The sequence below is a fragment of the Opisthocomus hoazin genome, chromosome 9, assembly GCF_030867145.1.
Source record: "Opisthocomus hoazin isolate bOpiHoa1 chromosome 9, bOpiHoa1.hap1, whole genome shotgun sequence".
Taxonomy (NCBI): Eukaryota; Metazoa; Chordata; class Aves; order Opisthocomiformes; family Opisthocomidae; genus Opisthocomus; species Opisthocomus hoazin.
Window position 1 is genome coordinate 28,900,613 of NC_134422.1, and position 24,627 is coordinate 28,925,239.

Genomic DNA, 24,627 nt, shown 5'->3' on the forward strand with positions numbered 1-24,627 from the left:
AGTCATCTCTGTTCTGCTCACAGATTCATACTTTAAAAAAAAAAAAAAGTCTCTTAATTTCAGTGCAGAATACAGCTGGGAGAAGAGTATCCCTTTTGTATGATGTTGGCTACTGCTAAATTATTTTTTTTGTCTTCCTGTAAAATCAATTAGTTTTCAGAAAAACTTCCTTGGAACACTTTTCTAATTTTTGAAGTGTTTGGGATGGGTGGTTTTTAATCAAGCTGGTCTAGGACAATCTTTGACTCGAAAATTAATATCTGAATACTTCTAATTCTCACTGTAATCACTTGATTTCGTGCTATTGTTTGTATTAAAAAATGAAGCGATTGATATTTTATGATAGAATCAACATTTTGATTATACCAAAGCAATTATATTCTTGCATAGGTAATTATTAAAATATTACTTTGATCTTTTATTTCTTTATTTGTATGCTGCAGTGAGATCCTTCTCATCTGCAGCATGCTACAGATAGAATGCAAAAATAATGTTTTACAGGCTAACTACTGTGTGTCTAATATTATGTTAAATTAGAACCTGCTGCAGTAGACAAGCAATTTTTGTCCATTTTATTTGTTAGTGAGACTGGGATTTTTATCCTCAGGAAGTCTTCAAGGAGAGGATTGGTTATGCACATTTATATGAGGTACTAAAATCACTGGGTCAACCCTCACGGGAATTGCTGGAAGAACTCATGAATATGGTGAGATGTGCTTGCTTTGAATGCTAAAATGCTTGCATCTTTTCAACAGTGCTGCTAGCCCTGTTTTATTGTATTTCATGTCTGAGTCCTCTGCTGTTTTTCAGGCTGTTGAAGGTGACCACATGGCTGTTGGGATACTAGGCATTAGTAATGTCCAGCCCTTATTGCTTCTTATCCAGTGGCTTCCAGAAATAGAATCACATGACCTGCAGATTTTCATCTCAAATTGGTTGAGGCGAATCTGCTGTATTAACAGACAGAGTCGTGCCACGTGTGTCAATGCGAACATGGTCATCCGTATCATTGAGACACTAAATTCCCACTCCGCGCTCCATTGTACTTGTGCAGAGAACCTGATTGTCCTTCTGGGCTCTTTGGGGAGCCAGTCAATGGGCTCAGAAGAACTGCTTCAACTAATACGGCTCCTGAGGACTGAGGAACCAAAACGAGCTCACCCTTATGTTGTTCCAGTGATGCGAGCCATTCTAGCAATGGCCCGGAAGCAGGGCATGGCTAGTGCCTTGCAGTATTTCAACTTGTACCACAGCATGGCCGGAATTGCTGTTCCATCAATTCATAAGTGGCCAGGCTCTGCATTTTCTTTCAACGCTTGGCTCTGCCTTGACCAGGACCGGGTGGACCCTAGCACGACTAGCAAAAGTGGCAAGAGGAAGCAACTCTATAGGTATAGTTACTATAACTACTTCAACAACACAAATCTAGGTCATCTGTTCCCTGCAGCATACGGTACCCTATGACATGTGGTACTTCTGCTTATCTTCATAGAATGCAATGTGGAGTGCTTAGTTTGTGAAAGGGAACAATTTCATCTGTCACCAAGGCTAGGCTGTGTTACAGAAATAAGCATTCAGTTTCTCAGTTATAATGCTTTTTTGTCTACAGTTTCAATATCTGTAACTCTAAATTGTGTTAAGGTTCATAGCTTAAACAAATGAAGCAACATTAAAAAAAAAACAAAAAAAAAACAAACCACAAAACGAAAACCGAAATAAACCCGATGCCAAACCAGAACAGCCTTCCCACTGTTGCATGACAAGGTAAAAAAGCTGTGAATGGATTTCAGTGTGATGATATTATACCAATAGCTGACTGGTTTTGTGTCATTTTGTGTACAATTTTGAAGGCTTTATTCTAGTTTTGGGAAGCTAAAGCAGTAGTGTATTGAAATTGATACAAAAAAGAGGAAATGTTTAAAATTCCAGATTCAGCTTGAAATATTAAGAACACAGCTGATTAAAATAATTTAAAAAAATGGTGTAGCTGCTATGTTTTACAGTCTTTAATTGTAAAACAGCTTACAGCTTACGTCTATTGAGGTTGTCTATAATATTCATGCTCTTTGTGTGTGCATTTGTGTTCTGTGTTGATAGATGCAGATATTTGATAGTACAATAGTTAATGCATCCACTTGGAATAATGGTGCCTAAGGACGTGTAGCAGGTTTTGAAGCAGTTCACAATTTATATATTTTTTTTTTGTATTCAATTGCTTAAAAAATGAAAGGTTTCTCAAGGCAAACCTGCGCTTGCAGGGCTTATTTATAAATAGCTGCTTATAGATGATTTTCTTCATTATATGAGTTAAGAAAAATGTATAAGAATGGCTACATTTTGTATTTTGCACAAAGGTAAGGTTATTGCTGATAGATAATTGCAGATGAAAAAGTCATGGATGACAATGTCTCATCAAACAGTTTTAATGCAGATAGTCTATGAAATTAAAGGTTGAACTTTCTGCATTTTCTAGAAGAGTTATTCCATGTGCTGTTTTGTGTTTAAAATAAATAAAATCTCTGTATTATTTGAAACAAAGGAAATGGAGAAAACATATCTACTAAGTATAACAGTAATGTCACGAATCCCCATGCAATATTGGCAGCTTTACCAGGGGCTAACAGGCACAATTTAGTTGATGGGAAACAGCACAAGTTGCAGGCCAGTCTCTTCTTTATCACAATACTGTAGCTTCCAGAGACTGTAGTGGCAGGACTTTGTGACAGAATCAGCTTAAGCTGTGTGGGTCAAACTGAAGCATTACTTATTGGGAACAAGGTTACGTTTTTGTGTAAGAGATAGATGGCTGTAAGCTGCTTTGAGAGCTTTGTGGATCACCTTTGGCCTGCACAGAACCATAGAATGCTTTGGGTTGGAAAGGACCTTTAGAGGTCATCTAGCCCAACCCCCCTGCAGCGAGCAGGGACACCGCTAACTAGACCAGGTTGCTCAGAGCCCTGTCCAACCTGGTCTTGAATGTTTCTAGGGATGGGGCCTCCACTACCTCTCTGGGCAACCTGTGCCAGTGTTTCACCACCCTCATGGTAAAAAAAGTCTTCTTGTATCTAGTCTAAATCTACCCTCCCTTCATTTAAAGCCATTACTCCTTGTCCTATCACAACAGGCCCTGCCAAAAAGATTTTCCCCATCTTTCTTGTAGGCCCCTTCAGGTACTGGAAGGCTGCTATAAGGTGTCCCCGGAGCCTTCTCTTCTCCAGGCTGAACAGTCCCAACTCTCTCGGACTTTCCTCACAGGAGAAGTGCTCCAGCCCTCTGATCAAGGATCTTGGGGTCCCTTCCTTGAGGCAGTTTATTACGTTTGTTTGGTTTTTTTTTGAAACAAGAGTAACAGCCAGTCAAATAGTAAATATTGGACCAGTGACAAATGGCTGAAGTTGATTCTCTGCTTAATGAGTGTACTATTAGGTGATTTCCAGTAGTTTTGATGGAGTAAGTGCGTGATTGCATGTTTTGTTGTCTTTTTCTGTAGCTTTTTTACAGGAAGTGGTACGGGTTTTGAAGCATTTATTACGTACTCTGGGGTATTGGTGGTTGCCGTTTGCACAAAGAGGGAATATGCAACAGTGATGCTGCCTGACCATTGTTTTTTTGACTCCCTCTGGGTAAGATTTGACACTGGAAAACACTTTGTTTAGGATAGTACTGTTAGCTCAGAAGTCAAAGTTCATTTTTTTTGTTGTTGTTTTACAAATGGACTATTTTATCGTATTTAAATAATTCATTGCATAGGAACGGATCTGATCTCAAATAATGCAAGCATTTTCCATGTAGATTAGTGGCTGAGTGAGCTAAATTATGCCTATGTTATTAGGCATTTGTTATTGATAAACTGATTCCAGCATTATGCTTAGAGATTTTTTTTAACGTGCAGATTTTTTTTTTGTGTTAACTTCTAACAAGCATAGGTGGCTGTGGTGCTATATGAATAAATAAAATATGCTACTGTGTGTCTGCCTTGCCCTCTTCTATTCCCATACTTCAGGACTGATGTCCATTATCATGAAAGAGCTGTATCTCTTCCCTTCAAAGATCTGTTTACGTGTAAGCTACTTTGAAATTAAAGCACCTGATAGGTAGTCTTACCATTTTGTTGATGCTTTGGATTTACTTTCTTAAGTGTTTTCCTCACCAGATTAGTAGAGATGGTTTTCCTCACCAGATTAGTAGAGATGGTTAAGTATTTCCATGCAGTCATTTCACTGCTTTTTAATAATGACTCAAGTATTTTTTTGTTGCTTAACCAGCACAACATAACTATTGTTCACATGCCTGGAAAGAGGCCCTTTGGTCAGAGCCTTGTGTACATCTACGTCAATGGACAGCAGAAGGTCTCTGCACCACTTCGATTCCCTGCCATGAATGAAGTAAGTTCACCTTCTGAGTCATACCCCTATTGTGATGAACTCTCATAGAACACTGACAGCATAGTTGGCTTTTTTAATTTGGAAAATGTGGAAGAGTTTAAGATAGCTTAGCCTATTGCTAATAAGCTTCTATTCAATTTCGGACAGTTTCCAGAGTACCAGTTTGGAGTATAACTAGTCATTAATTAATGCTTGTTTAGTCATCTCAGTTTAAAAACAAAACAACAACAACAAAAAACAGATTAGCTTGATTAGATTGTAGTATTTTCCTCAAAATAATTACCTGATCATACTGACATAATTTTTGAGTAAATCATAATAAATTACAGGTCTGCCACTAGGATTGGTGTGACAGTATTCAATGATGAACATTCCCTGTTGTTTTCAACAGTAAATTTTTTTACTTGTATTTTTTGTACGTTCCCTTAATATGCTAATTTTATACCTGCCTTATTAGCTAGATAAGCGGTTTACATGCAGTTAATCTAATAATTTCAAATGTGTACACCTTTAGCCTAAAAAACCACACTAGCCATAAAAAGAGTATATGCCATGTTTAGTTTTCCTTATAAGCATTGTCCTTTCTTTTTGTGGACCAAATGCATTTTAAACTCGGCTACAACACTGAAAATTCTTCACTGTTTTGTAAGTTCTAATATGATAATTGTTAAATATGTTGAGCAAACACTTAAATTGGACGTAGTCATAGCAAAATCAGTAGAACACTTAAAAAATCAGAGAAAATGTAACTTCCATTGTGAGATAAAACTCTGGATTTTGGCTCATCTGTAGAATAAGCACTATAAACATCAAGGTGGCTAGAAATAGGGCAGGTAAGCTTCCCATGAGAGCATCTGACTGGAATAACTGATGTGAGCAGTGTACAGTAGCAGATATGCTGGGCTAGTATTTTGGAATATAATCTAGAAGAGGGGTGTGTACCAGGGTATCTGGAACATCATCCTTCCTGCTTCTGCTACTGCCAGAAGTCACACAACAATTAGGGTGACCAAATTGCTGTTAATTGGAGAAGGGTCACTCTGCTGTTGTGAAAAGCATATGCTGCTTTTTTTTTTGACCTATTGTACCAGATGCTGGATTGCTTCTTTTCCAGGGCACACCAGAACTTGTTACTCTGGATTTAATTTATTTAGTTTAGGTTTGACAGAGATAGTCTGCAGATTTACTTTGTACACTGTGAAAAAAGGAAGTTGGATTTACGGTATGTATTTTGCTTTCTTTCTTCCATGCGTGACTCTCCAGTCTTTTACTTCTTGCTGCATTGGTTCAGCTGGTCAAAGAACAACTACTCCTCCTCCATCTCAGATACCAGATCCGCCTTATTCCTCCCCTATTATGCCCCATCGGACATCACTTGGGGGCATTCTCTCTACAGGAAGTTGGGGTGGGATGCTTGGAAAACCTGAGCTCATCACCAAGATGATCTCAGCAGGGACTCAGGACAGTGAGTGGGGATGTCCAACGTCACTGGAGGGCCAACTTGGATCAGTTATCATCTTTCATGAAGCACTGCTACCTCCTCAGGTGAAAGCGTTATACTTAGCAGGTAAGTGGTGATTGTACTGGTTTTAGTGGAATAGAAGTGATGAGTAAGGGACAAGACCCCACTGGGCTTTGCTCTACACAGACACAGAATGAAGAAGTTACAATCGAGAAGAGTTGCAGAGTTGCCCTAAAGTGGGAGGTCCTTATAACAAATAAGCTTAAAATGAAAAGATAAGTATTTCATGAAGTTCTGTTTAAAATGTTATGTTTGCATAAGCTCGTCTATTTATCATATGTACAGACCTGCCAAAGTAAAAATGTTAGGTAGTATTTTCACTTGTAAGTTCTTCATTTTTGTTACTGTTTGTCTACATGTGAGTTTGCAGTTGAGACTTGTTAGTGTATGGCCCTTGTTTTGATGGGCCACTTAAAGGTGACTTATGCTTGAGGATTTTTACACAAGAATCATTTAATAAGGGGTCATTTGAAGAAAAGAAATTCTGATATGCTATGTCTTACAGTTCAAGTGTTAAGGTATTAAGTTCCATAATGACTTGAGGTTGTTAGAGATGAGCATAAAAATACTTCCATCATTTAAAAGAAATATTTTGTATTAGTAAACAAAACTATATTGAAGTTTACTCATTTTCTGTACATCTGGGCTTGATGACAGAGAGATTGGTGAGAAATATGAGATAGGTATTTGTAAAGACAGAAACATTAGAGCTGTTTGAATGTATAAAAAAACCCCTTGCTTTGTATAATTTAGCTTTTTATCAAGAGTGTATTTCTTTTTAGCAGACCCTATAGAATGAATTTTTTAAGTTACAGAGATTACTTCAAGGCGTGTCTCAAATAAGTGTGGTTCAGAGTGTCCTATTTGTTGTTGCAACAAAGTGCGGTAGTATAAAATTTGTGAAGGTCAACATTAATAGCCAGTGAACTCTTAAATATATATGTCATAAGTTTATAATTTTACATATAATTTTTATATATGTATTTTTAATAGGTCCAAACTGTTTAACTCCATGGAAGTCACAAGAAGCTGAAGTAGCAGATCTCCCCAGTAAGGTGCTGCTTCATTATACACCAAAGGTATGAAACAGTACAGAATTTCTCTTTGATTACGCAGTGTGCAGTAATTTCAGAGCATGTTCAAGATAGTGGGGTTTTTTTGCTTTGTTATTTGTGTTTCGTAGAACAGGTGATTGTGCCATCTTTACGCTGTGGTTATTACAGAAGCAGTGAGAACTTTCTTAAACTGTAGTCTTGTATAGAGGTAGTAGATTTTGTTCTTGTTTGGCAAAAGCGCAGAATCATCTTGTACAATAGTGGGTGTCAGATCTAAGATAACATATATGATGTTCCAGAGTTTCCAAATTGTTGAAATAGTTTAGTATCAACACAGTGGCACTAACTTCCTGAAACATATTATGCATTGTTCAGAAATCTTGTGTTCAAGGATCTGTAACTTGTTTCCTAAATGATACTGTAGCCTCTTCATTTGGTTAACAGGCCTGCAGAAACCCGATTTGCCTTGACCTGTCTGCAAATCTTTTACATGGAAGACTAACTGGAAACAAAGTAGTGAACTGGGACATCAAGGTAAATGCACACTGAAGAAGCAGAACCTGATGTGAACATGTACAATCACTGTCACTTTTACTGAACTTTTGGAATGCCAAAAGTTATTGTTGTAATGCGAATGACATTTAGCAGATACAGCATGTTTTTGTAATGAGAATTAGTGGGTTAATGCTGTAGCTGGAGTAGTATTACATTTATGGGGAATTTACAAGGGCTTCTGCTCTGACTGTCGTAGATAATGTATTAAGATAATTTGTGGTAGCTGACTGCTCTTCGTAATCTCTTCAATGCCTGTTGTGTATTGAAAGCGTTTTGTCATCTCTGGGGGATTCTGTCACGGTTTTCTTGCAGTCTTAAACTCTGAATTAGATGAAGATTAGTAGGGTTAAGTTAACACTTGTGAGTTGTGCTGTGTTAGTCATATAAAAAAATACTGAATTGCAGACTTAACTTCAGCAGAAAGCAAGGTGGGGAGTTAAAATATTACAAGAATCTAACATTTTTTGAAAGATAAGTTAATCTAGTTATCTTACTTTTGGTTTGGGGTTGGCAGAACTAGATGAGTTCACGGTCCAAAAATCTCAGTTCAGACAAAACACCAAATATTCACTGAAGTGTTATGCCTTATTCTGTCTCTGCTATACACTAATTGTCCAATATATTTTCCTTATTATTTATACATTGGGATATCTGATTCTTGCAGGCTATGCAAATCATCTTTGTCTAACATCTGCTTGCAGTTGTAATCCCGGTACTGCTGCTATATTAGTATTCGAGCTTAAAATTTCACATTTTATGGCTATACTCATTTCTAGTCTCCTGCTCAAACATTCTGTTATAGCAAAAGTGTCCTGTATTTGGGTTTTGTTTTTTCTTAACAAACGTATAGCGTCCTTATGTCCTTCTGGTTAATCAGTTAATTTCTAAGTCTTATGCCACTGACAGTTCAGATCTGACTTTGTGCTATAGAACTAAAACTTACAGTTTTGTCAACTCAGCACTGCCAATGAGGTTTAGTATTAGTAGACTTTAGTATTAGTAGACTTTCTTGGTGCCGCAGAAACGGAATACCATTTCAGCAGGTTACGTGTCCATTATATGTCTTCTGTGTAGAATAGCAGATGGTCTTCTACTTGCTAGTTCATGGAGAGGAGGAGGAAACAATGTAATGCACACCAGCTTAATAAATACTTTGTGTACCTATCTGCTTATTTGTTCCCTGATCACTAACAAATATTAATAGCAAAAATCAAAGTCAGACTTAGCTCTGTGCATGCGGAAATCAAGTTATTTGCAGCATCAGAGTTTGATCCAGAAACAGTGATGTAAATAAGGATTAATTTCTTTTAAATTTAGATAGAATACATCCAATTCTGTTTTATAGGCAGAATCTTTGATTAAGGGCTCTTAGCTTTGAGAAGGATGCAAAGTCTGAGTGTAGAAAATTTGTCAGTAGAATATCGCAATTTTTTTATGTCTTGAGGAAAAACGTATGAAGAATTAGATATAAGCTGCTTTTTTTTCTAAGAACAGTGAACAATCAACTGTACTAGCAAACTAATTAATAAGGAAATATTGTTGGAGCTACACTGCATATGCTGAATTGTGGAGATTAATGTTAAGAAAATTCAGACACTTGCTAGTTAATTTTGCTATGATAGGAATAGTTTGAAAATACTGCAGTTTGTTCTCTTCACCCAGTAGTGGGAAGAGGAGTGGGTGAAGGGTGTTTATGTCTCCAGCTTTATGGAAAAGCATACTGAGTACAAGTTTTAGGAGAATAATTCATTAACAAACATTGTGGCGTTTAGCACCCTCTTGAGGAGGACTAGAGTGAGGAAAAACCACAGGAGCTGATCAGGAGCCCGTGAGGAGAAAGGTAGTCTAGAAGGGCTACAGTTACTGCTATCTTGTCTTGTGGTTCAGACAAATTCTGGTTTTCAACCTGAAGTTGATTTCTGTTGCCAACAGCTTCAGGTCTGTGATGCCTCTTGTTTTGATCAACAAACACAGAAATCTTCATCCGTGAGATAAATTACACAGTTTTTTAAAAACTTTCTTAATTTAACAATTCAAGTTTGTTAAATTCACCTTAATAAACGTGGGTTGGAGAGGAGCATCATAAGGACAGATGCAGCAGAGTCACAATTGGAAAAGTAGAAAAGGATGGGGAAGAAAAGGATGATTTTCTCCACTTCCCCTAAACATTTCTGACTGGGAAGGGAGGGTGATATCCCATATTAATAGACTGGCTTACAGGATGTTGGGGTTTTTTGACTTAAAATTTTGCTACAGAAGAGTTTTCATTGAACTAAGTTGAGCAGTTGAATGGGTGTCTCTGGCTAGCTTGCTGAAACCCTGTTTCTGAGTGGCATTGTGAATCATTTCTAGCAATCTTGTGATTTGAGTGTGTTATACCTTACCCCAGGAAGCATTGTTAGAAGTCTCATGCTATCCGTGCTTGTGAGGAGGGGTGAAAAAAGGGGGCTTAGGAGACTTGAATTTTAAAAAGAGGCTTAGAATTGAGGTATCTGTAAAGTTACTTGAAAAAAATATTACTTTTTAATTGACTGAAGTTGAAATCTTGCAGGAATATGATGAAAGCACAGATGTGTGTAACCTTTTCTTACTGCTTGCTGCACGTAACTTAGAAGTCAGAAGACTATGTTTTTCCTGTTTTTTCAAATATATTGAGCAGAAGATTCTTTCTAAGATTTGTATCCTTCAGTTTTCCCTGTTTATGTAGAGGGAGGAGGAAGGAAATGTAAAAATCCACTTTCTAAACAAGAGCTGAGAAGAACGCATGTGTGTAGCTCTAGAGTCTAAAACTTGGGGGCTCTGTTGTTAAACAGGTGTTAAACTAGTTTCAAAGTGGCATTTGAAACATTGTCATTAATTTGTGAGTACATAGGTTCCTTGTATTTGGAGTAAAGTTCTGTTATGTAGTTTAGGGGTTTTTATTTATGGTGATGTTTTTCCTCCGTTTGCTCTTGATTTAGGATATGATCAACTGTATTGGTGGAGTAAATGTGCTGTTTCCATTGCTGGAGCAGATCAGTTTTCTTGGTCGACAGATGCCTGAGAAGTCTGAAGGGGAAACTCTACCTCCAGAATTAGTTACTCCCGTAGAGGGAGACTGGGTGGTGTTGTCATCCACAAAGGCGTCAGGTAGGAAAGTATAGTTGAACTGTACTAGATAATTTTTAAGCTTGATTTTTAAAAGTCTTCCTGTGAATGACAGGAAGCCATTCTATTATGTGCTAGCTTTTCCAGAGTACATATGTAAAGCTGAAAGGCTCTTCCTGTTCCTAGATGTCTGTTGTGGATACTGAATACCAGGAGTTTAGCACTATGTAAAACTAACTTATTCACAAATTTTGAATATAGCAATATTTAATAGCATTTTTTTATTTTTGTGATTTGCTATTACGTTAGTGTAAAAGTATGCAGTTTTAAAATTTCTGTTCTGAAAAGTTGGTTCTGATTATTTTGAGAAATTGTTTGATGCAAAGCCTACTGATATCAAGAGGAGGAGCTATCAGACAACCATATGAAGACTTTGCAGCATCAGAACAGTACTGTTTAGCGTTTAGCCAAACTTCTGTTTACTTAGGAAAATGTTCAGACTCTTACCCCTTCCACACTCAGTCAGATTTTAGTATTAAAATAAAAAAAAATTGAAAGAAGCTTTAAGAATAGATTTTTAAAAACTGTGCTAACACTGAGAATGAACTTTGATCCTAAGAGAAACCACTGGGAAATCGGACCTTGCAAGGGAAAACAGCAATTTTTTGTTTCAAATAAGAAAGAGTGGCATAAAGTAAAAAAATATATCATTTTGTCTTTTAATTTTTTGCATATCATGGCTAGAAAGTATCAGTTTGCAACTACAGAGGGAGCATATGTGAAAGATTGTAACTGAAAGAGAAGTTTGTCTGTAAGCTACAGCCAGGTGGGTGAAACAACTGAAGTCAGGACTGGGGTCAGTTTGTTATGGAGAGGCATGGAACGACTATCAGTCTGCTCTGGAAAAGTCTAAAGGTAGCCTACAGCTAGGGAACAAACAGAAAAGGAGTTGAGATGTTCAGACAATAGGGAGGAATATGGATGCTTGATATTACTTACTCCCCTCTACATTCGTGCAGTGGTCCAGTAATAAACAGTGAGGCTTTTGCTATTGTTCTGTTTTGCAGAAGCACGCCTGGAGAAAAATATTGTTGCAACTTTCATCTTGATGATAAAACACTTTATTCAGAGACACTGTGTTAATCAAGAAAATCTCATTCACTCACATGGAGTTGCCACCCTAGGAGCCTTGTTGCAGAAGGTGAGCAAATTCGAGAAGCATCCTTTAGTAATGAATGTTACGGAATAGGCCTGATTACCTTGAAACATTCTTAGTTTGGCCAGGGTGTGAGGGTCTTCAAAGGCCTCCTTAGTACATCACAGAATCACAGAATGTTAGGCGTTGGAAGGGACCTCTGTGGGTCATCTAGTCCGACCCCCCTGCCAAAGCAGGGTCACCTAGAGCAGGCTGCACAGGACCTTGTCCAGGCGGGTCTTGAATATCTCCAGAGAAGGAGACTCCACAACCTCCCTGGGCAGCCTGTTCCAGTGCTCCGTCACCCTCAGAGGGAAGAAGTTCTTCCTCATGTTCAGACAGAACTTCCTGTGCTTCAGTTTGTGCCTACTGCCCCTTATCCTGTCACTGGGCACCACTGAAAAGAGTCTGGCCCCATCCTCCTGACACCCACCCTTGAGATTTTATAAGCATTTATAAGGTCCCCTCTCAGTCTTCTCTTCTTCAGGCTGAACAACCCCAGCTCCCTCAGCCTCTCCTCATAGCACAGATGTTCCACTCCCCTCATCATCCTTGTAGCCCTCCGCTGGACTCTATCCAGTAGCTCCTCATCTTTCTTGAACTGGGGAGCCCAGAACTGGACAGAGTACTCCAGATGGGGCCTCACTAGGGCAGTGTAGAGGGGGAGGAGAACCTCCCTCGACCTGCTGGCCCCACTCAATTCCCCCCAGGATCCCATTGGCCTTCTTGGCAGCCAGGGCACGCTGCTGGCTCATGGTCAGCTTTTCATCCACCAGGACACCCAGGTCCCTCTCCACAGAACTGCTCTCCAGCAGGTCTGCCCCAAGCCTGTACTGATGCATGGGGTTGTTCCTCCCCAGGTGCAGGACCCTGCATTTGCCTTTGTTGAACCTCATCAGGTTCCTCTCCACCCAGCTCTCCAGCCTGTCCAGGTCTCGCTGCATGGCAGCACAGCCTGCTGGTGTATCCACCACTCCTCCCAGTTTGGTGTCATCAGCAAACTTGCTGAGGGTACACTCTGTCCCTTCACCCAGATCATTGATGAAGTTAAACAAAACTGGGCTGAGTACTGACCCCTGAGGGACACCACTAGTTACCGGCCTCCAACTAGACTCAGCGCCGCTGACGACAACTGTCTGAATTCTGCCATTCAGCCAGTTCTCAATCCACCTTACTGACCACTCATCCAGCCCACACTTCCTAAGCTTCCCTAGGAGGATATTATGGGAGACTGTGTCGAAAGCCTTGCTGAAGTCAAGGTAGACAACATCCACGGCTCTCCCTTCGTCTACCCAGCCAGTCATGCCATCGTAGAAAGCTATCAGATTGGTCAGGCATGATTTCCCCTTGGTGAATCCATGCTGACTACTCCTGATAACCTTCTTTTCCTCCACTTGCTTGATGATGACCTCTAGAACGAGCTGCTCCATCACCTTTCCCGGGATGGAGGTGAGGCTGACCGGCCTGTAGTTCCCTGGGTCCTCTTTCTTGCCCTTTTTGAAGATTGGAGTGACATTGGCCTTTCTCCAGTCCTCGGGCACCTCTCCTGTCGTCCAGGACCTTTCAAGGATGATGGAGAGTGGCTCAGCTCCGCCAGCTCCCTCAGCACTCGTGGGTGCATTGCATCAGGGCCCATGGATCTGTGGGTGTCCACATTACTTAAGTGATCTCTCACACAGTCCTCCTCGACCAAGGGAAGGTCATCCTGTCTGCAGGCTTCTGTATGCTTTTCTTTCTCATGTTTCTGAAAACGAAATGGCGTGAGGAGTTGGTCTTGATCTGCGAAGTGAAACACAGTGTTTTGTCTTTTTTCCATGTTCTGCTTTTTTATTATAGGTACTATGTTGTATTACTATTCAAACTAGACTAGTTTTGTGTTTCTGTATTGCTTTAATGGAAGCAGACATTGCTGTAGAAGACAAAAGAATTTCAAAATCTGATTTAGAAGCAATGAAGTTTATTAGGATATCCATATTTTGAGTGCTGATGCATGTTCTTATTGTGAAAGGTGCCAAGCAACTTGATGGATGTGAATGTACTGATGGCTGTACAATTATTGATAGAGCAAGTCTCAGTAGAAAAGAACATGCAGCTTTTGCAACAGATGTATCAACACTTACTTTTTGACTTCAGTATCTGGAACAGTGGGGACTTCCCCTTCAGAATTGGTGAGTTCTTGGACTTGGACAGCTGCGCGGAGACACAGTACTCTTCTCTTGACGTAAAACTTTATCTAGATTCTAATAGAAAACTTTATGTTATAGGACATATACAATATCTTTCTACAATCATTAAAGACAGCAGAAGACTCTTCAGAAAGAAATATGGTGTGCAGTTTCTTCTGGACACACTCAGGATTTATTATGGGTACAAGTTTTACTTCTTCTGACTCCTCATTTATTATGTGGTGGCTGGTTTTTTTCCCACATCATCTTAGTGGGAAAACTAATAAATAAAACTGCAGGTTGGCTTTTGGTGATGGATTTAATTTTTCAGAATTGCATTAATCTTTTTTTACATTTGATGTGCTACTTTTCCTTGACTTACATTTTATATAGTCCTATCACATAAAAATTAATGTCAGAGGTACTAGAAATGCTTGGAAAAGTCATTACAATTACAAAATTGAAGGACTTGTTGTCAACAATGGCAATTAAATTGTAGGTCATTACCATTATGAAAAGAGAGGGTTTTTGTAATTTTAAATCCTTTTCTATCCTTGTAGAATTTGAAGTAGGATTTGTTTAGGAATTTAAAGTTTTAGCTTTCAGCCTAGGTGATTTGTATCTGCTTATGAATATAGTTATGTCATTGAGGAAGGCTGGCTACAGACCTTGCTCTTTCATTTAGAGGGTGGGAGGAGGGAGCCTGAAATCCTGATGTGTATCCAAATCAGTACAAGTCTACATTTCAGGGCTTTTATAGACTTGGTAAGTCTTATCTGCTATTGCTTATTACTATTCATTTGCCTTCAGTAAAAATTGATAGCTTGTGCCATGGTATCCGGGTAGATGAAAAACTGCAAAACTAGCACAATCAAATTGCTATCAGTGAGTGATGAAGAACTTCCTTGGGTTGCTTTTCCTGTCTGTTGGTGTATAGGAGTGGCTGTAAAGACAGTGATTTGGCTCCTGATGACCTGAGAACAATACGGACATCCCTCTATGGACTGATCAAATATTTCCTGAGCAAAGGTGGAACGCATGAAGAAATACAGAGCATTGTAGGATATATAGCTGCCACCAGTGAAGAGGAGCAGGTATCCAATATGGCATAAATTAATATTTTAAACTGTACATGTTTTGGTTTTGCTTCTTGGTGTTTAGAAGTCCTGTGACTTGTGTGCTTAAGAGGGGGGAACAGAAAAGGAAAAGACCACAAGGAAAGTGTTATTTGCTGCATGGTTCTGTTTAGATGTAGCTGAGGCAGATTATGGAAGCACACTGGAAACTTGACAAAGTCCTCTGCAAGTGGCCATATTTTTACTGGTTATTTTGTTTTCCCTGAAGAAGGCAGAAAGCACATAATGTGTAGCATTGACATTAGAAAAGTTCTCTTAGTTTACGAAACAAATTGGACTTCAACAGCTCAGAAGTTGTAATGATGCCGTTTCTATTTTGCGGACATCAACAGAACTTGAACTTGCTTTGTAGCTCTAATTACAGTTTGTTTAGTTACTCTGTGTATAGAAAAAGATGTATCAACCCCCCCTAATTTTACATGCAGCAATACTGAGCAGACAAATTGTCTATTTTATAGCAAGCAAAGGGTAAAATTTAAAAGCCAAGAAAGTTTTCTCCAAACAGAGCATGCAGTCTGAATGAACTGTGGATTAATTCAGTTGTCTTGATTTTGTAGCTCTGTGGAATTCTGGACGTTCTCTTCAGCCTCCTTCATTCCAGCCCAACCCCAGACCAGCTTTTTTTATTGCTTTTTGAACCAGGGAATGCTGATATTCTTTACACTCTGTTATTGCATCAAAGATACTCTGACAGGCTTAGAGAACTTGTGTTCAAGGTACTGAATTGAATTGTATGTTCTTAAATTAATCATTTGAACATAATTTTTTTTTCAATGGTCTGACTGCAGAAGTGTCTGCAATTGCAAAGATACTAATCATGCAAGTCTCAGTTTTTTCTGTTGTGATAGCTGGATGTTATTCTTTACTGCCATAGTCACAATGGAATTAGTGTTCTCTTGAAGTATTGGGATTTAAAAAATAAAAAAGAAGAGTCCATTTGAATTAGCTTACAAAGTAAGCTTTAAAAACAGTGGACCAGCATGTTATATCATACACAATTACATTTAAGAAGTTTGGATTCGCCCCTGAGTTTATTTTGCATTTGTGTATTCTTTTCCTTGCAGATTGTGGAAGAGATGCTGAAATGTACTAAAGTTTATGAACGTAGTAAGCACCGTATGAGACTCAGAGAAGTGGGATACTCTGGACTGGGGCTCCTTCTGAATGAATCAGTTACTGTTTCTCTTATTAAAAACCTTCTTAACCAAGTTCTGTATGCAGGTAATTGGCAAGTGTTGTCTCCCATTAGTAAGCTCCTTCTGCTCAGAGGCAAATATATTTGGTTTTTTGTTCAGGATAACGAGATCTGTTACCTTACAGAGCTGTTCTGTTTGAAGTTGCCGTTAGTCTCAGCTAACATTTTCATAGTTCCCTAAAGTTTGTTCCCTTTGCTACCCCTGGATGTAGAAGTGACCTCCAAGGCAATTTTTAATATTTAGCTGTTACATTGTTTTGACTGATACAGTTTGTGTTGTTTTTACTTTCTCCCCTACAGATCCTGCGGTGAATTATAAAGATCTCATAGCTGTAGTGCATCTGGCTCATAGATCAGATATAAACATGAGAGTGGTTATCTGTAGAAAGGTTAGTTGTCGTCTTTAAAACTGGAATACCGTCCTTGAAGCCCATAAGCCCTACAGTGTGATATCTGATTTATTTGAGGCACAGTGGCGGTATTTGTTGCTACTGCTTTCTTTAACAATGATTTATGTTAAAAAGTAAGCCCATCTGTCATTTAGTGTTGAATTTTGTGTATTCAAGTCCTTTTGAAACACAAAACAAAAAGCAAAGCCTCTATCACAATTCTCAGATAGCTTGTATTTTCTACGGATTAGAGGTGGACTCTTTGAATTACTGAGTTTTCTCAAAGGATGCTTAAGACCACAATCAAAGTTTTGTTTCTGTTCTTAATTTGTTATTGTGACCGAACATATTATGGTTCATAAGAGTGGTTGTGGATGTAGCGGAAGAGATAGGGAAGAAGCGGTGACTTTTGCCCAAGCTAAGCTCTCTAGCATGTATCACTGGAATTAGTTAGTACTGAATGTAGCTGTGAGGCATTATGTTGTCTATTAATGTTTCTCAAAGTGAAAAAAGTTAAATGATAAAGTACACTATCAGTAAGCTATTAACACTGCAACTTTCTTAATTTCATCTATTTATTAGTTACTAATCAAGCATATTTTCTGTTCTAGATTCTTTTTTTTTTTTTGTGGAGTAGTGGCTGAATAGGATTATTTGTTGTGGTAACTGGCTTTTGCAGGAATTGTTGCAGGAGAGTGGCTGAAATATGAGGACTTGCCAATATACTTTGATAGCTTGTTTTGCTGCCCTACTCCTGAGAATTTTTTCTTTTGTTTTTCTCAAATACGTTTTTCTGAGTAAATGGTTTTGTGGCTTGTGTGCTTATTGTTAACTGATTGTGGCCCTTTTACAAGGTTCTTAAAAAAAAAGGCAAAAAAGTTGTAAGATCGTAAAATGTCTAATTGAAAAGCTAGAATGAATGCAGTTACAAATTAATGTGTAGGTATAGGATATCTTCTCCTGTCCTTAGGTTTGGCACCTTTTGCATTCCCAATTGGATGCAGCACAACTGATTTCTCAGCAGCTGGGCTGGCAGGACACTTTCATTAGACTATTCTTGAAAGAAAACGCAGAGGTCCAGACTGGCTTTAAAGAGAACAGGGCTGATTCCTCAAGGGAAGAGGAAAAACAGCCTCCTGCTGAAGAGCTTCAGAAGCATCAACCTGATAAGACAGAGGGAGACAAAACTGGCAGCTTTGCATCTGTTAATGGTCTGTTTGATCAGTGGAGTTTAGAAGACAACAAGTCCCTGGATGTCCCTGCTCATTTCTCTGTTATGCCACTGGAAGACACATCAACAGCAGAGATGTCTTTTAGGTTGGAGGACCAAGAAGAATTGTGGGACAGTAATCCTTCACATTTGAGTTTAGATCTGTCCAGCGTTGACTCCTATGAATTGGCTGACATTGTGAATCAGATGACAGATAGCCAGCCCAGCACACCATCACCTATAGAGAACACAAAACCATTCTCTGGGCAGCCTGACAAAGAGCTGGGTGTTAAAAGTGATATGGGCTTCACCACTGATCTTTCTTCATTTGAAAACCAAGGAGTAAGTAATTCACTCCCTATGTGTTTAATTTCTCCAAATGTCTGCAATTACTTTTTTTTTTTAATCATCTCCCTGATGGATAATTATTGTCTTTTTTTTCCCCTCCCACCTTCCAACAGAAAAGCAAACTATAATTCTTCTATAGTGAGTAGGGGTACTTCCTTTTGTAATTTTTTTTGGTCGTCTAGTTAGAATAGATTTGGGGGGGGGGGGAGGGAGGCGCTTGCTGCCCCTCTCCCCCCCCCCCCCCCCCCCCGCTTTATATTTCCATGTCCTTTATCTTCCAGAGGAGGCATGGAGCAGACTTGCTGTGAAAAAATCAAGAGTTAGCTAAAGGTCAGGTTGAAATAACGATGTACAAGTCAAGTCGGTATGTGTTACAACATACAAGCAAGCCACAGTCTTTTATATTTGCATTTTCATGTATGTAGCAGTTGGACTTTAGACTGCAGAGTTTTCAGAAATGCTGAAACATGCAAGCACAGGGACTGTGATGAACGAGAAACATTTTGAAGATTTTCTAGTCTAGAAGGACTGTAAATATTTCCCTTTTTTTATAGGGGGGCGATAATGAACTCATACAGTTACTTACAGACATCTTACTGTGTATAATGTGGAAAGGCATTGAAAAATCTGATGATGCTGCTTGGGTTGAGAGAGGACAGGTGTTTTCGGCACTGACCAAACTGGGGATATCTAATGAGTTGCTGCGACCTTCTGATGAAATAAAACTCAAGTGAGTGCACAGTTCAAGGATGGGTTCTTTCATCCCTTTTGAGGAAAGACAGAAAAAGTAAGGGGCATTAGTGAAGCTGGGAAGAGGGGGTTATTTCCCAGCAAGATGTACTTTTCTTTGCTTTCTCTTTGCATACTGTCAGAAGTATGTTAAGTATATTCCACTGCCTATTTAGTAGTGTCATGTGGCCATAAGGTTTTGAAACTGTATCGCTGATTTCATGAGCTTCTCAAAATCTGTTTTACCTCATTGGCTTATTGAGAAGACATTGGTTATGTCGCTGCAGAGTAAGATTCAATTAAGTACTTAACTGGATTTTTTTAAAGCCACTTACACTTAGAACATGTAGTAATCACTTTGGGATTTTGTTTTCTATGCAGCTTGCTGGAGAAGATGTTAGAATGGTCAGTCACTGATAACAGAGATTCAAAAGCTCTCCCTACACATGCTGAAAATGCATTCAAGCTCTTGCTAATTGTACAGGATTTCCTGCAGGCGGAAGGACTTGTTAATTCAAATTTATGGACAGAAAAGGTACAGTAACTGCATAAAGGAAGTACTGTGTATAGTGAGCTTGGATATTGTCATCCCTTCTAGGCATATGCTTTTAAACTATAGATATTATAGAGTAAGGGTTCATAGTGGGATGGATTAGATTGTTCTTTAATGAGTAAAAAAGCATGAATACTCACTACAAGAAATAGAGTTAATTTTGCAAATTAAATAAGCATATATGTGGTACTCTTCACTGACAATCCAGGTCTCTTCAGACTGGAGAAATATTTAGAAAATGTAGGAGCTAATGAAACAATGTCAGTTGTAGCCTAAGCAGATTTTGCACCGTTTATCAGTGTGTATGACTCATTGTGGGTGTCCTGAATAAAAGACCAGCCAAAACTCTTGCTCTCAGTTGCAAGCTGAGAAATGTCCCTTCTGTGCTTTGGCCTGTGTTGGAGTTCCAGCATGATTTTACACATATGTATGCAAATAGCTCAATTCTGTATGTCAGAAACATGAAGTCTGAGGAAAAAATGTCTAGCAGACACAATAACTAGTAAGGTAAAGAAGCTTTCTGTCATCTGGCTGTTTCTCCTGCCTTCTTGACATGCACGTTGTAAACACCCATAATTTGCCTCAACATTTATGTAATTTCTGGCAGTGGTCTTGCTTCCCTCATGAAGTTCTCATTGCTTTTTCTTTTTTCAAGGTTAAAGGGGAGAGGTATTATATGGAAACCATCATTATATCACGATAAATCCTTAAAAATCAAGGGTTTTTAGGCTACATTTTTTGGGAAAAGGGCAATGTTAAGAGTTATCAACACAATAATCTAAGCTGTTCTCCAAAATGCCTGCTTATAAGTAAACATAGCTTGATCCTAAAGCTTTTATTTGTTTGTTTTTAAAAAGTCTTCTCTTGGTAAAAGCTTTGCCTTCTGTTGTGATCTAGCTTTGTGAAATCTAATTAGAAATGTGATCTGAACTTTGGAGCAATAAGAGTTGTGCTTACGGCCAACTCTGAATTGAAAATACCAGTACTTTCATAAATTGTCTTCTGCTATGCTTGGGAAGAATTTAAAGCACTGTAAGACTCTGACCAGGACAGCCTTCAGTCTGCCACAGAAGCATTCATGTGATTCTGGGGCTTATTAACAAGAAAATGTTTTTACTTTTGAGTAATTTGTTAGGGAATGTATCAAGATATATTGGTTTAAAGCAAATAATGAAATGTGCCACTTACTATGTGAATATTCACTTTCATATTTACTATGTGAATATTCACATTCGCTTACTATGTGAAATGTGAATAGTGAAATGTGCCACTTACTATGTGAATACCTACCTTTCATGAGGCTGGTATTGCTTATAGCAATGAAATACTGACAGAAAGGAGTACCTTCTATTTTTTTTTATTATTATTATCTTTTAAAATACATTAATAGTTGTTATGAAGTTTCAAGCATTTCACTAAATCAGATACTCATGAAAGAAGCCTTGTTTTCCTTCTCAGGGCACTGCATTTTGCTATTGCTGGTAAATCATACTAGGATTACATCCAAATAATTTAAAATACGAAGCAAAAGAATGAAATAAAATCCTATATATACTGAACCCGGAAATTGCAAGTTGGTGTGATATCTGGGCTTTTAATAATAGTGTCTTTTCAATCCTAGTAATCCTGCTTGTGGAATCACTGACTTTTCTAAGGAAATGGAATTTACTGGAGTTAAATTGTAGGAAAAACATAAACATATATACTATGTACTGGGTTTGGCTTTATTCGGGGGAGATACATGAGTTAACATACTGGGCTGGATAGATTTTTGTGGTCAGGAATTGTTTCAAATTACTGGTTTAACTGCAGTGCTCTGGGATAATTTTCTGGGTTTGGGTAAGTTAGAAGTCTGAACCTCTTCTTCAGCTCTTTGAAATTATTGTGCCTCCAGCTGGAGCAGCTGCTGTTAATTTTATTTCATGCAAATCTTCTGTTTTTACAATAGCTTTTGGAAGAACTAGCGACTCTTATGGATAGCCTGTCAGTCTGGTACTCTGCTGGCCTAGAAGCAATCAGGCTTTCACAGGTGCAAGTCCAGTTGCTCCTTGGATTCATCGCACAAGAGAACTTACAGGTTTGTTGCAAATTCCTGCAAGTGGTACTGTGCTTTAAGTGCATGTCTGATGTAACTGTTGTGATTTTCTGGGGAGCTGCTCGTACCTGCGAGCAGACTGATGGCGATCCTTCATCCTTCTATAGGGAAGATGCTGTACTTGTTCTTACTGTTCACAAATATACTTTGCAGTGCTGTCAAGGTGCACCTCCTGAGCAGGAGAAAGAGGTAGAAGGCAAGCTGTTCGAAGATGGGACTGTATAGGCACTAGTGGCAGTAAGATAGTGATACTGATTGTGACTTTCTGTTTCTACCATGAAATGAATTTATTAGCAGTTTCAGGTTTACATATTAAATGCACATGAACCCGGACTGTTCTGCCAAATCAACATTTGGAACAAAGTTAGCAGAGCTGTGCCTGAAATATGAGCCCTTCAGTAAAGTCAGGATTATTAGTTTAGGTATGGGATTGTCTTAATGCAGCTGTGTGGCTTTGGGGTTGCAGCTGATTCCGGTTTGGTCATTACAGGATGATTAAGTGATCAGTGCCTATACTTAATGGATGTGTGCCTTCAGGCTACCTGGGATGCAGCCAGAATATGTATATACTACTGTGCTAAAAAGACAGTGCTTAAAATTACTGTTTTGAGGATTGCATTCATTTTTTGTTGTTTGTCTGTGTAGGTCTGTGCTATGGCAGCAGCCAAACTAAACACCCTCCTTCAGACCAAAGTAATTGAGAGCCAGCCTGAAGCGTGCTACCTCTTGGGGAAGCTGGAAGGCATCTTGAGTAGGTCAATTGAAGAGAAGACAGAAACTTACTCGTTTTTGATTCCCCTTGTTCGGACATTGGTATCCAAGATTTATGAACTTCTCTTCATGAACCTGCATCTCCCTTCATTGCCTTCTACCAATGGCAGCCCATCTTTCTTTGAGGACTTTCAAGAATACTGCAGCTCTGATGAGTGGCAAGTTTATATTGACAAATATGTGAGTAGTAGATTCTTTTTGTATCATTTTCCCCCTCTTTTTAGCCATGAAAGCAGAGGAACTCATTCAGAAGTCATGTGCTTCTTGTGTTTTGGTGGAACCAGATAATTCCAAATATGAAGCAGTATGAAGAGAATTCATTCAGACGTGATCATGAGCAGATGGCACTTTATTGGAAAGATTGTTATGAAGCATTTATGGTGAACATGCACAAGCGAGACCGGGAGAGAGGAGAAAGTAAGCTTAAATTTCAGGTAAGGTTTTGAGTGAGTGCAAGTTTCACTTAGAACTGTCTCAGGAGCTACCTTCTAAAAGATGGAGAATCCAATTTGAATGATTGCAGGCAGGTTGATAGTTTTATGATTTTATGGGCAGTTTGACTATATGCATTTGTAAAAGAAGCTTTTTAATCCTATTTTACTATTTGAGAGTCTTATCTGTAAGCAGAGTTATTTCAGGACAGTGGACCTTTCTCATAGTACAGCAACCTAGAATTGTGCTCAGCTATACGCTGCATCTTCTTTTACTCTGATTTATGTTTTGGATGACTAAAACCTCTTCTCTAAGAGGCGAGTCAGTGTGATTATTATTTTTTTTTTTTAACCCTACTTCGATACAATGAAAACATTTAAAACAGTGGACAGTTCCTGTTTAACATGTGGAAAAATTGTTTCTGAACTAAACTTTCTGTGTAAGGTCCAGACTCAGTTTAAGCATTAGAATTAGCTGGTAATTACAGCAAATATCATAGCTAAGTTACACTTCTCTTGTTTTCCCTTTGTCGTCTTAATAAGGATCCTTGTAGTAAGTCTGTTTTGATTCAAGTAGCTAAGGGAGGAATACGAGTCACATTCTAGAATACCAGAATTTAAAGAAATATTCTACCCCTTTACTCCGCTCTGGTTAGAGCCCACCTGAAGTACTGCATCCAGCTCTGGAGCCCCCAGCATAAGAAGGACATGGATGTGTTGGAGCAGGTCCAGAGGAGGGCCACGAAGATGATCAGAGGGCTGGGGCACCTCTCCTGTGAGGACAGGCTGAGGGAGTTGGGGCTGTTCAGCCTGGAGAAGAGAAGGCTCCGGGGTGACCTTATTGCAGCCTTTCAGTACCTGAAGAGGGCCTATAAGGAGGATGAAGAGGGACTTTTCACAAGAGTGTGTAGTGATAGGACAAGGGGGAATGGCTGTAAACTAAAAGAGGGCAGATTTAGGTTAGATATTAGGAAGAAATTCACCATGAGGGTGGTGAGGCACTGGCACAGGTTGCCCAGGGAAGCTGTGGATGCCCCCTCCGTGGCAGTGTTCAAAGCCAGGTTGAATGGAGCTCTGAGCAACCTGGTCTAGTGAAAGATGTCCCTGCTTATGGCAGGGGGGTTGGAACCAGATGATCTTTAAGGTCCCTTCCAACCCTTACCATTCTATGATTTCCAATACTGACCACTTTTCTGATGATAAAAAATTGCCTTCATATGGATGCAGCATTAATAAAGCTTTCTTCACATCTGTAAGTTGAAGTTTGGCACCGTTTCTTCCAGTACTAAGCTTTTTAAAAGCTCTCTCGTAAGCATGACCTTTAAATTTTCAGATTTTTTTACTGCTAAAATTTTATTGTTCCTTCTAATTCATGAGAATTCTTGCAAGCCACAGAACTGTGTTTTCAACGGTCAGAGTTATTTCAGTGCTAGATTTATTTTTGATGGTCTTGCAGGAGCATTTTGTGGAACCATTCAGCAGAAAGGCTCGACAGGAAAATCTGCGGTACAACAGTATGCTAAAGCAACTTAATAGTCAACACACAGCTACTCTGAGACAGTGGAGAGCAGCCCGGCTTTATTTGCTCTCTGAACGTGGACCTTGGTCTGAAATGTAAGAGTGAAGTTCTTAAACCAAACCATATATGATGCTTAAAAGGAATTTGCTCACATGACTAACTTACTTTTCACATGGTTAGAACCTTGTCAGACAGACTCTGATAACCATTCCTGAGACGAAGTTAATACTGAATGCATCTTTTATAATGTTTTCTGCATTTAATTATCAAAATGCAAAGTTTGAAGT

The 24,627-nt window shown here is 38.9% G+C and overlaps 1 protein-coding gene across 7 annotated transcripts in view; it reads left to right on the plus strand.

The window, feature by feature from the left end:
* The window catches only part of NBEAL1 (neurobeachin like 1), a 92,306-nt gene that overhangs the window by 40,484 nt on the left and 27,195 nt on the right, over positions 1-24,627 (plus strand). For all 7 annotated transcript variants that reach the window (XM_075429791.1, XM_075429793.1, XM_075429787.1 and 4 more), the window contains 22 exons: positions 608-706; positions 811-1,391; positions 3,491-3,623; positions 4,266-4,385; positions 5,649-5,952; positions 6,901-6,986; positions 7,407-7,496; positions 10,478-10,646; positions 11,672-11,805; positions 13,808-13,967; positions 14,064-14,166; positions 14,902-15,058; positions 15,658-15,816; positions 16,165-16,321; positions 16,596-16,684; positions 17,655-18,236; positions 18,797-18,972; positions 19,353-19,506; positions 21,473-21,601; positions 22,265-22,570; positions 22,675-22,824; positions 24,278-24,435. In XM_075429791.1, coding sequence (XP_075285906.1) covers positions 608-706; positions 811-1,391; positions 3,491-3,623; positions 4,266-4,385; positions 5,649-5,952; positions 6,901-6,986; positions 7,407-7,496; positions 10,478-10,646; positions 11,672-11,805; positions 13,808-13,967; positions 14,064-14,166; positions 14,902-15,058; positions 15,658-15,816; positions 16,165-16,321; positions 16,596-16,684; positions 17,655-18,236; positions 18,797-18,972; positions 19,353-19,506; positions 21,473-21,601; positions 22,265-22,570; positions 22,675-22,824; positions 24,278-24,435 — 4,196 coding nt within the window. The remainder of the gene's footprint in view (positions 1-607; positions 707-810; positions 1,392-3,490; positions 3,624-4,265; positions 4,386-5,648; positions 5,953-6,900; positions 6,987-7,406; positions 7,497-10,477; positions 10,647-11,671; positions 11,806-13,807; positions 13,968-14,063; positions 14,167-14,901; positions 15,059-15,657; positions 15,817-16,164; positions 16,322-16,595; positions 16,685-17,654; positions 18,237-18,796; positions 18,973-19,352; positions 19,507-21,472; positions 21,602-22,264; positions 22,571-22,674; positions 22,825-24,277; positions 24,436-24,627) is intronic.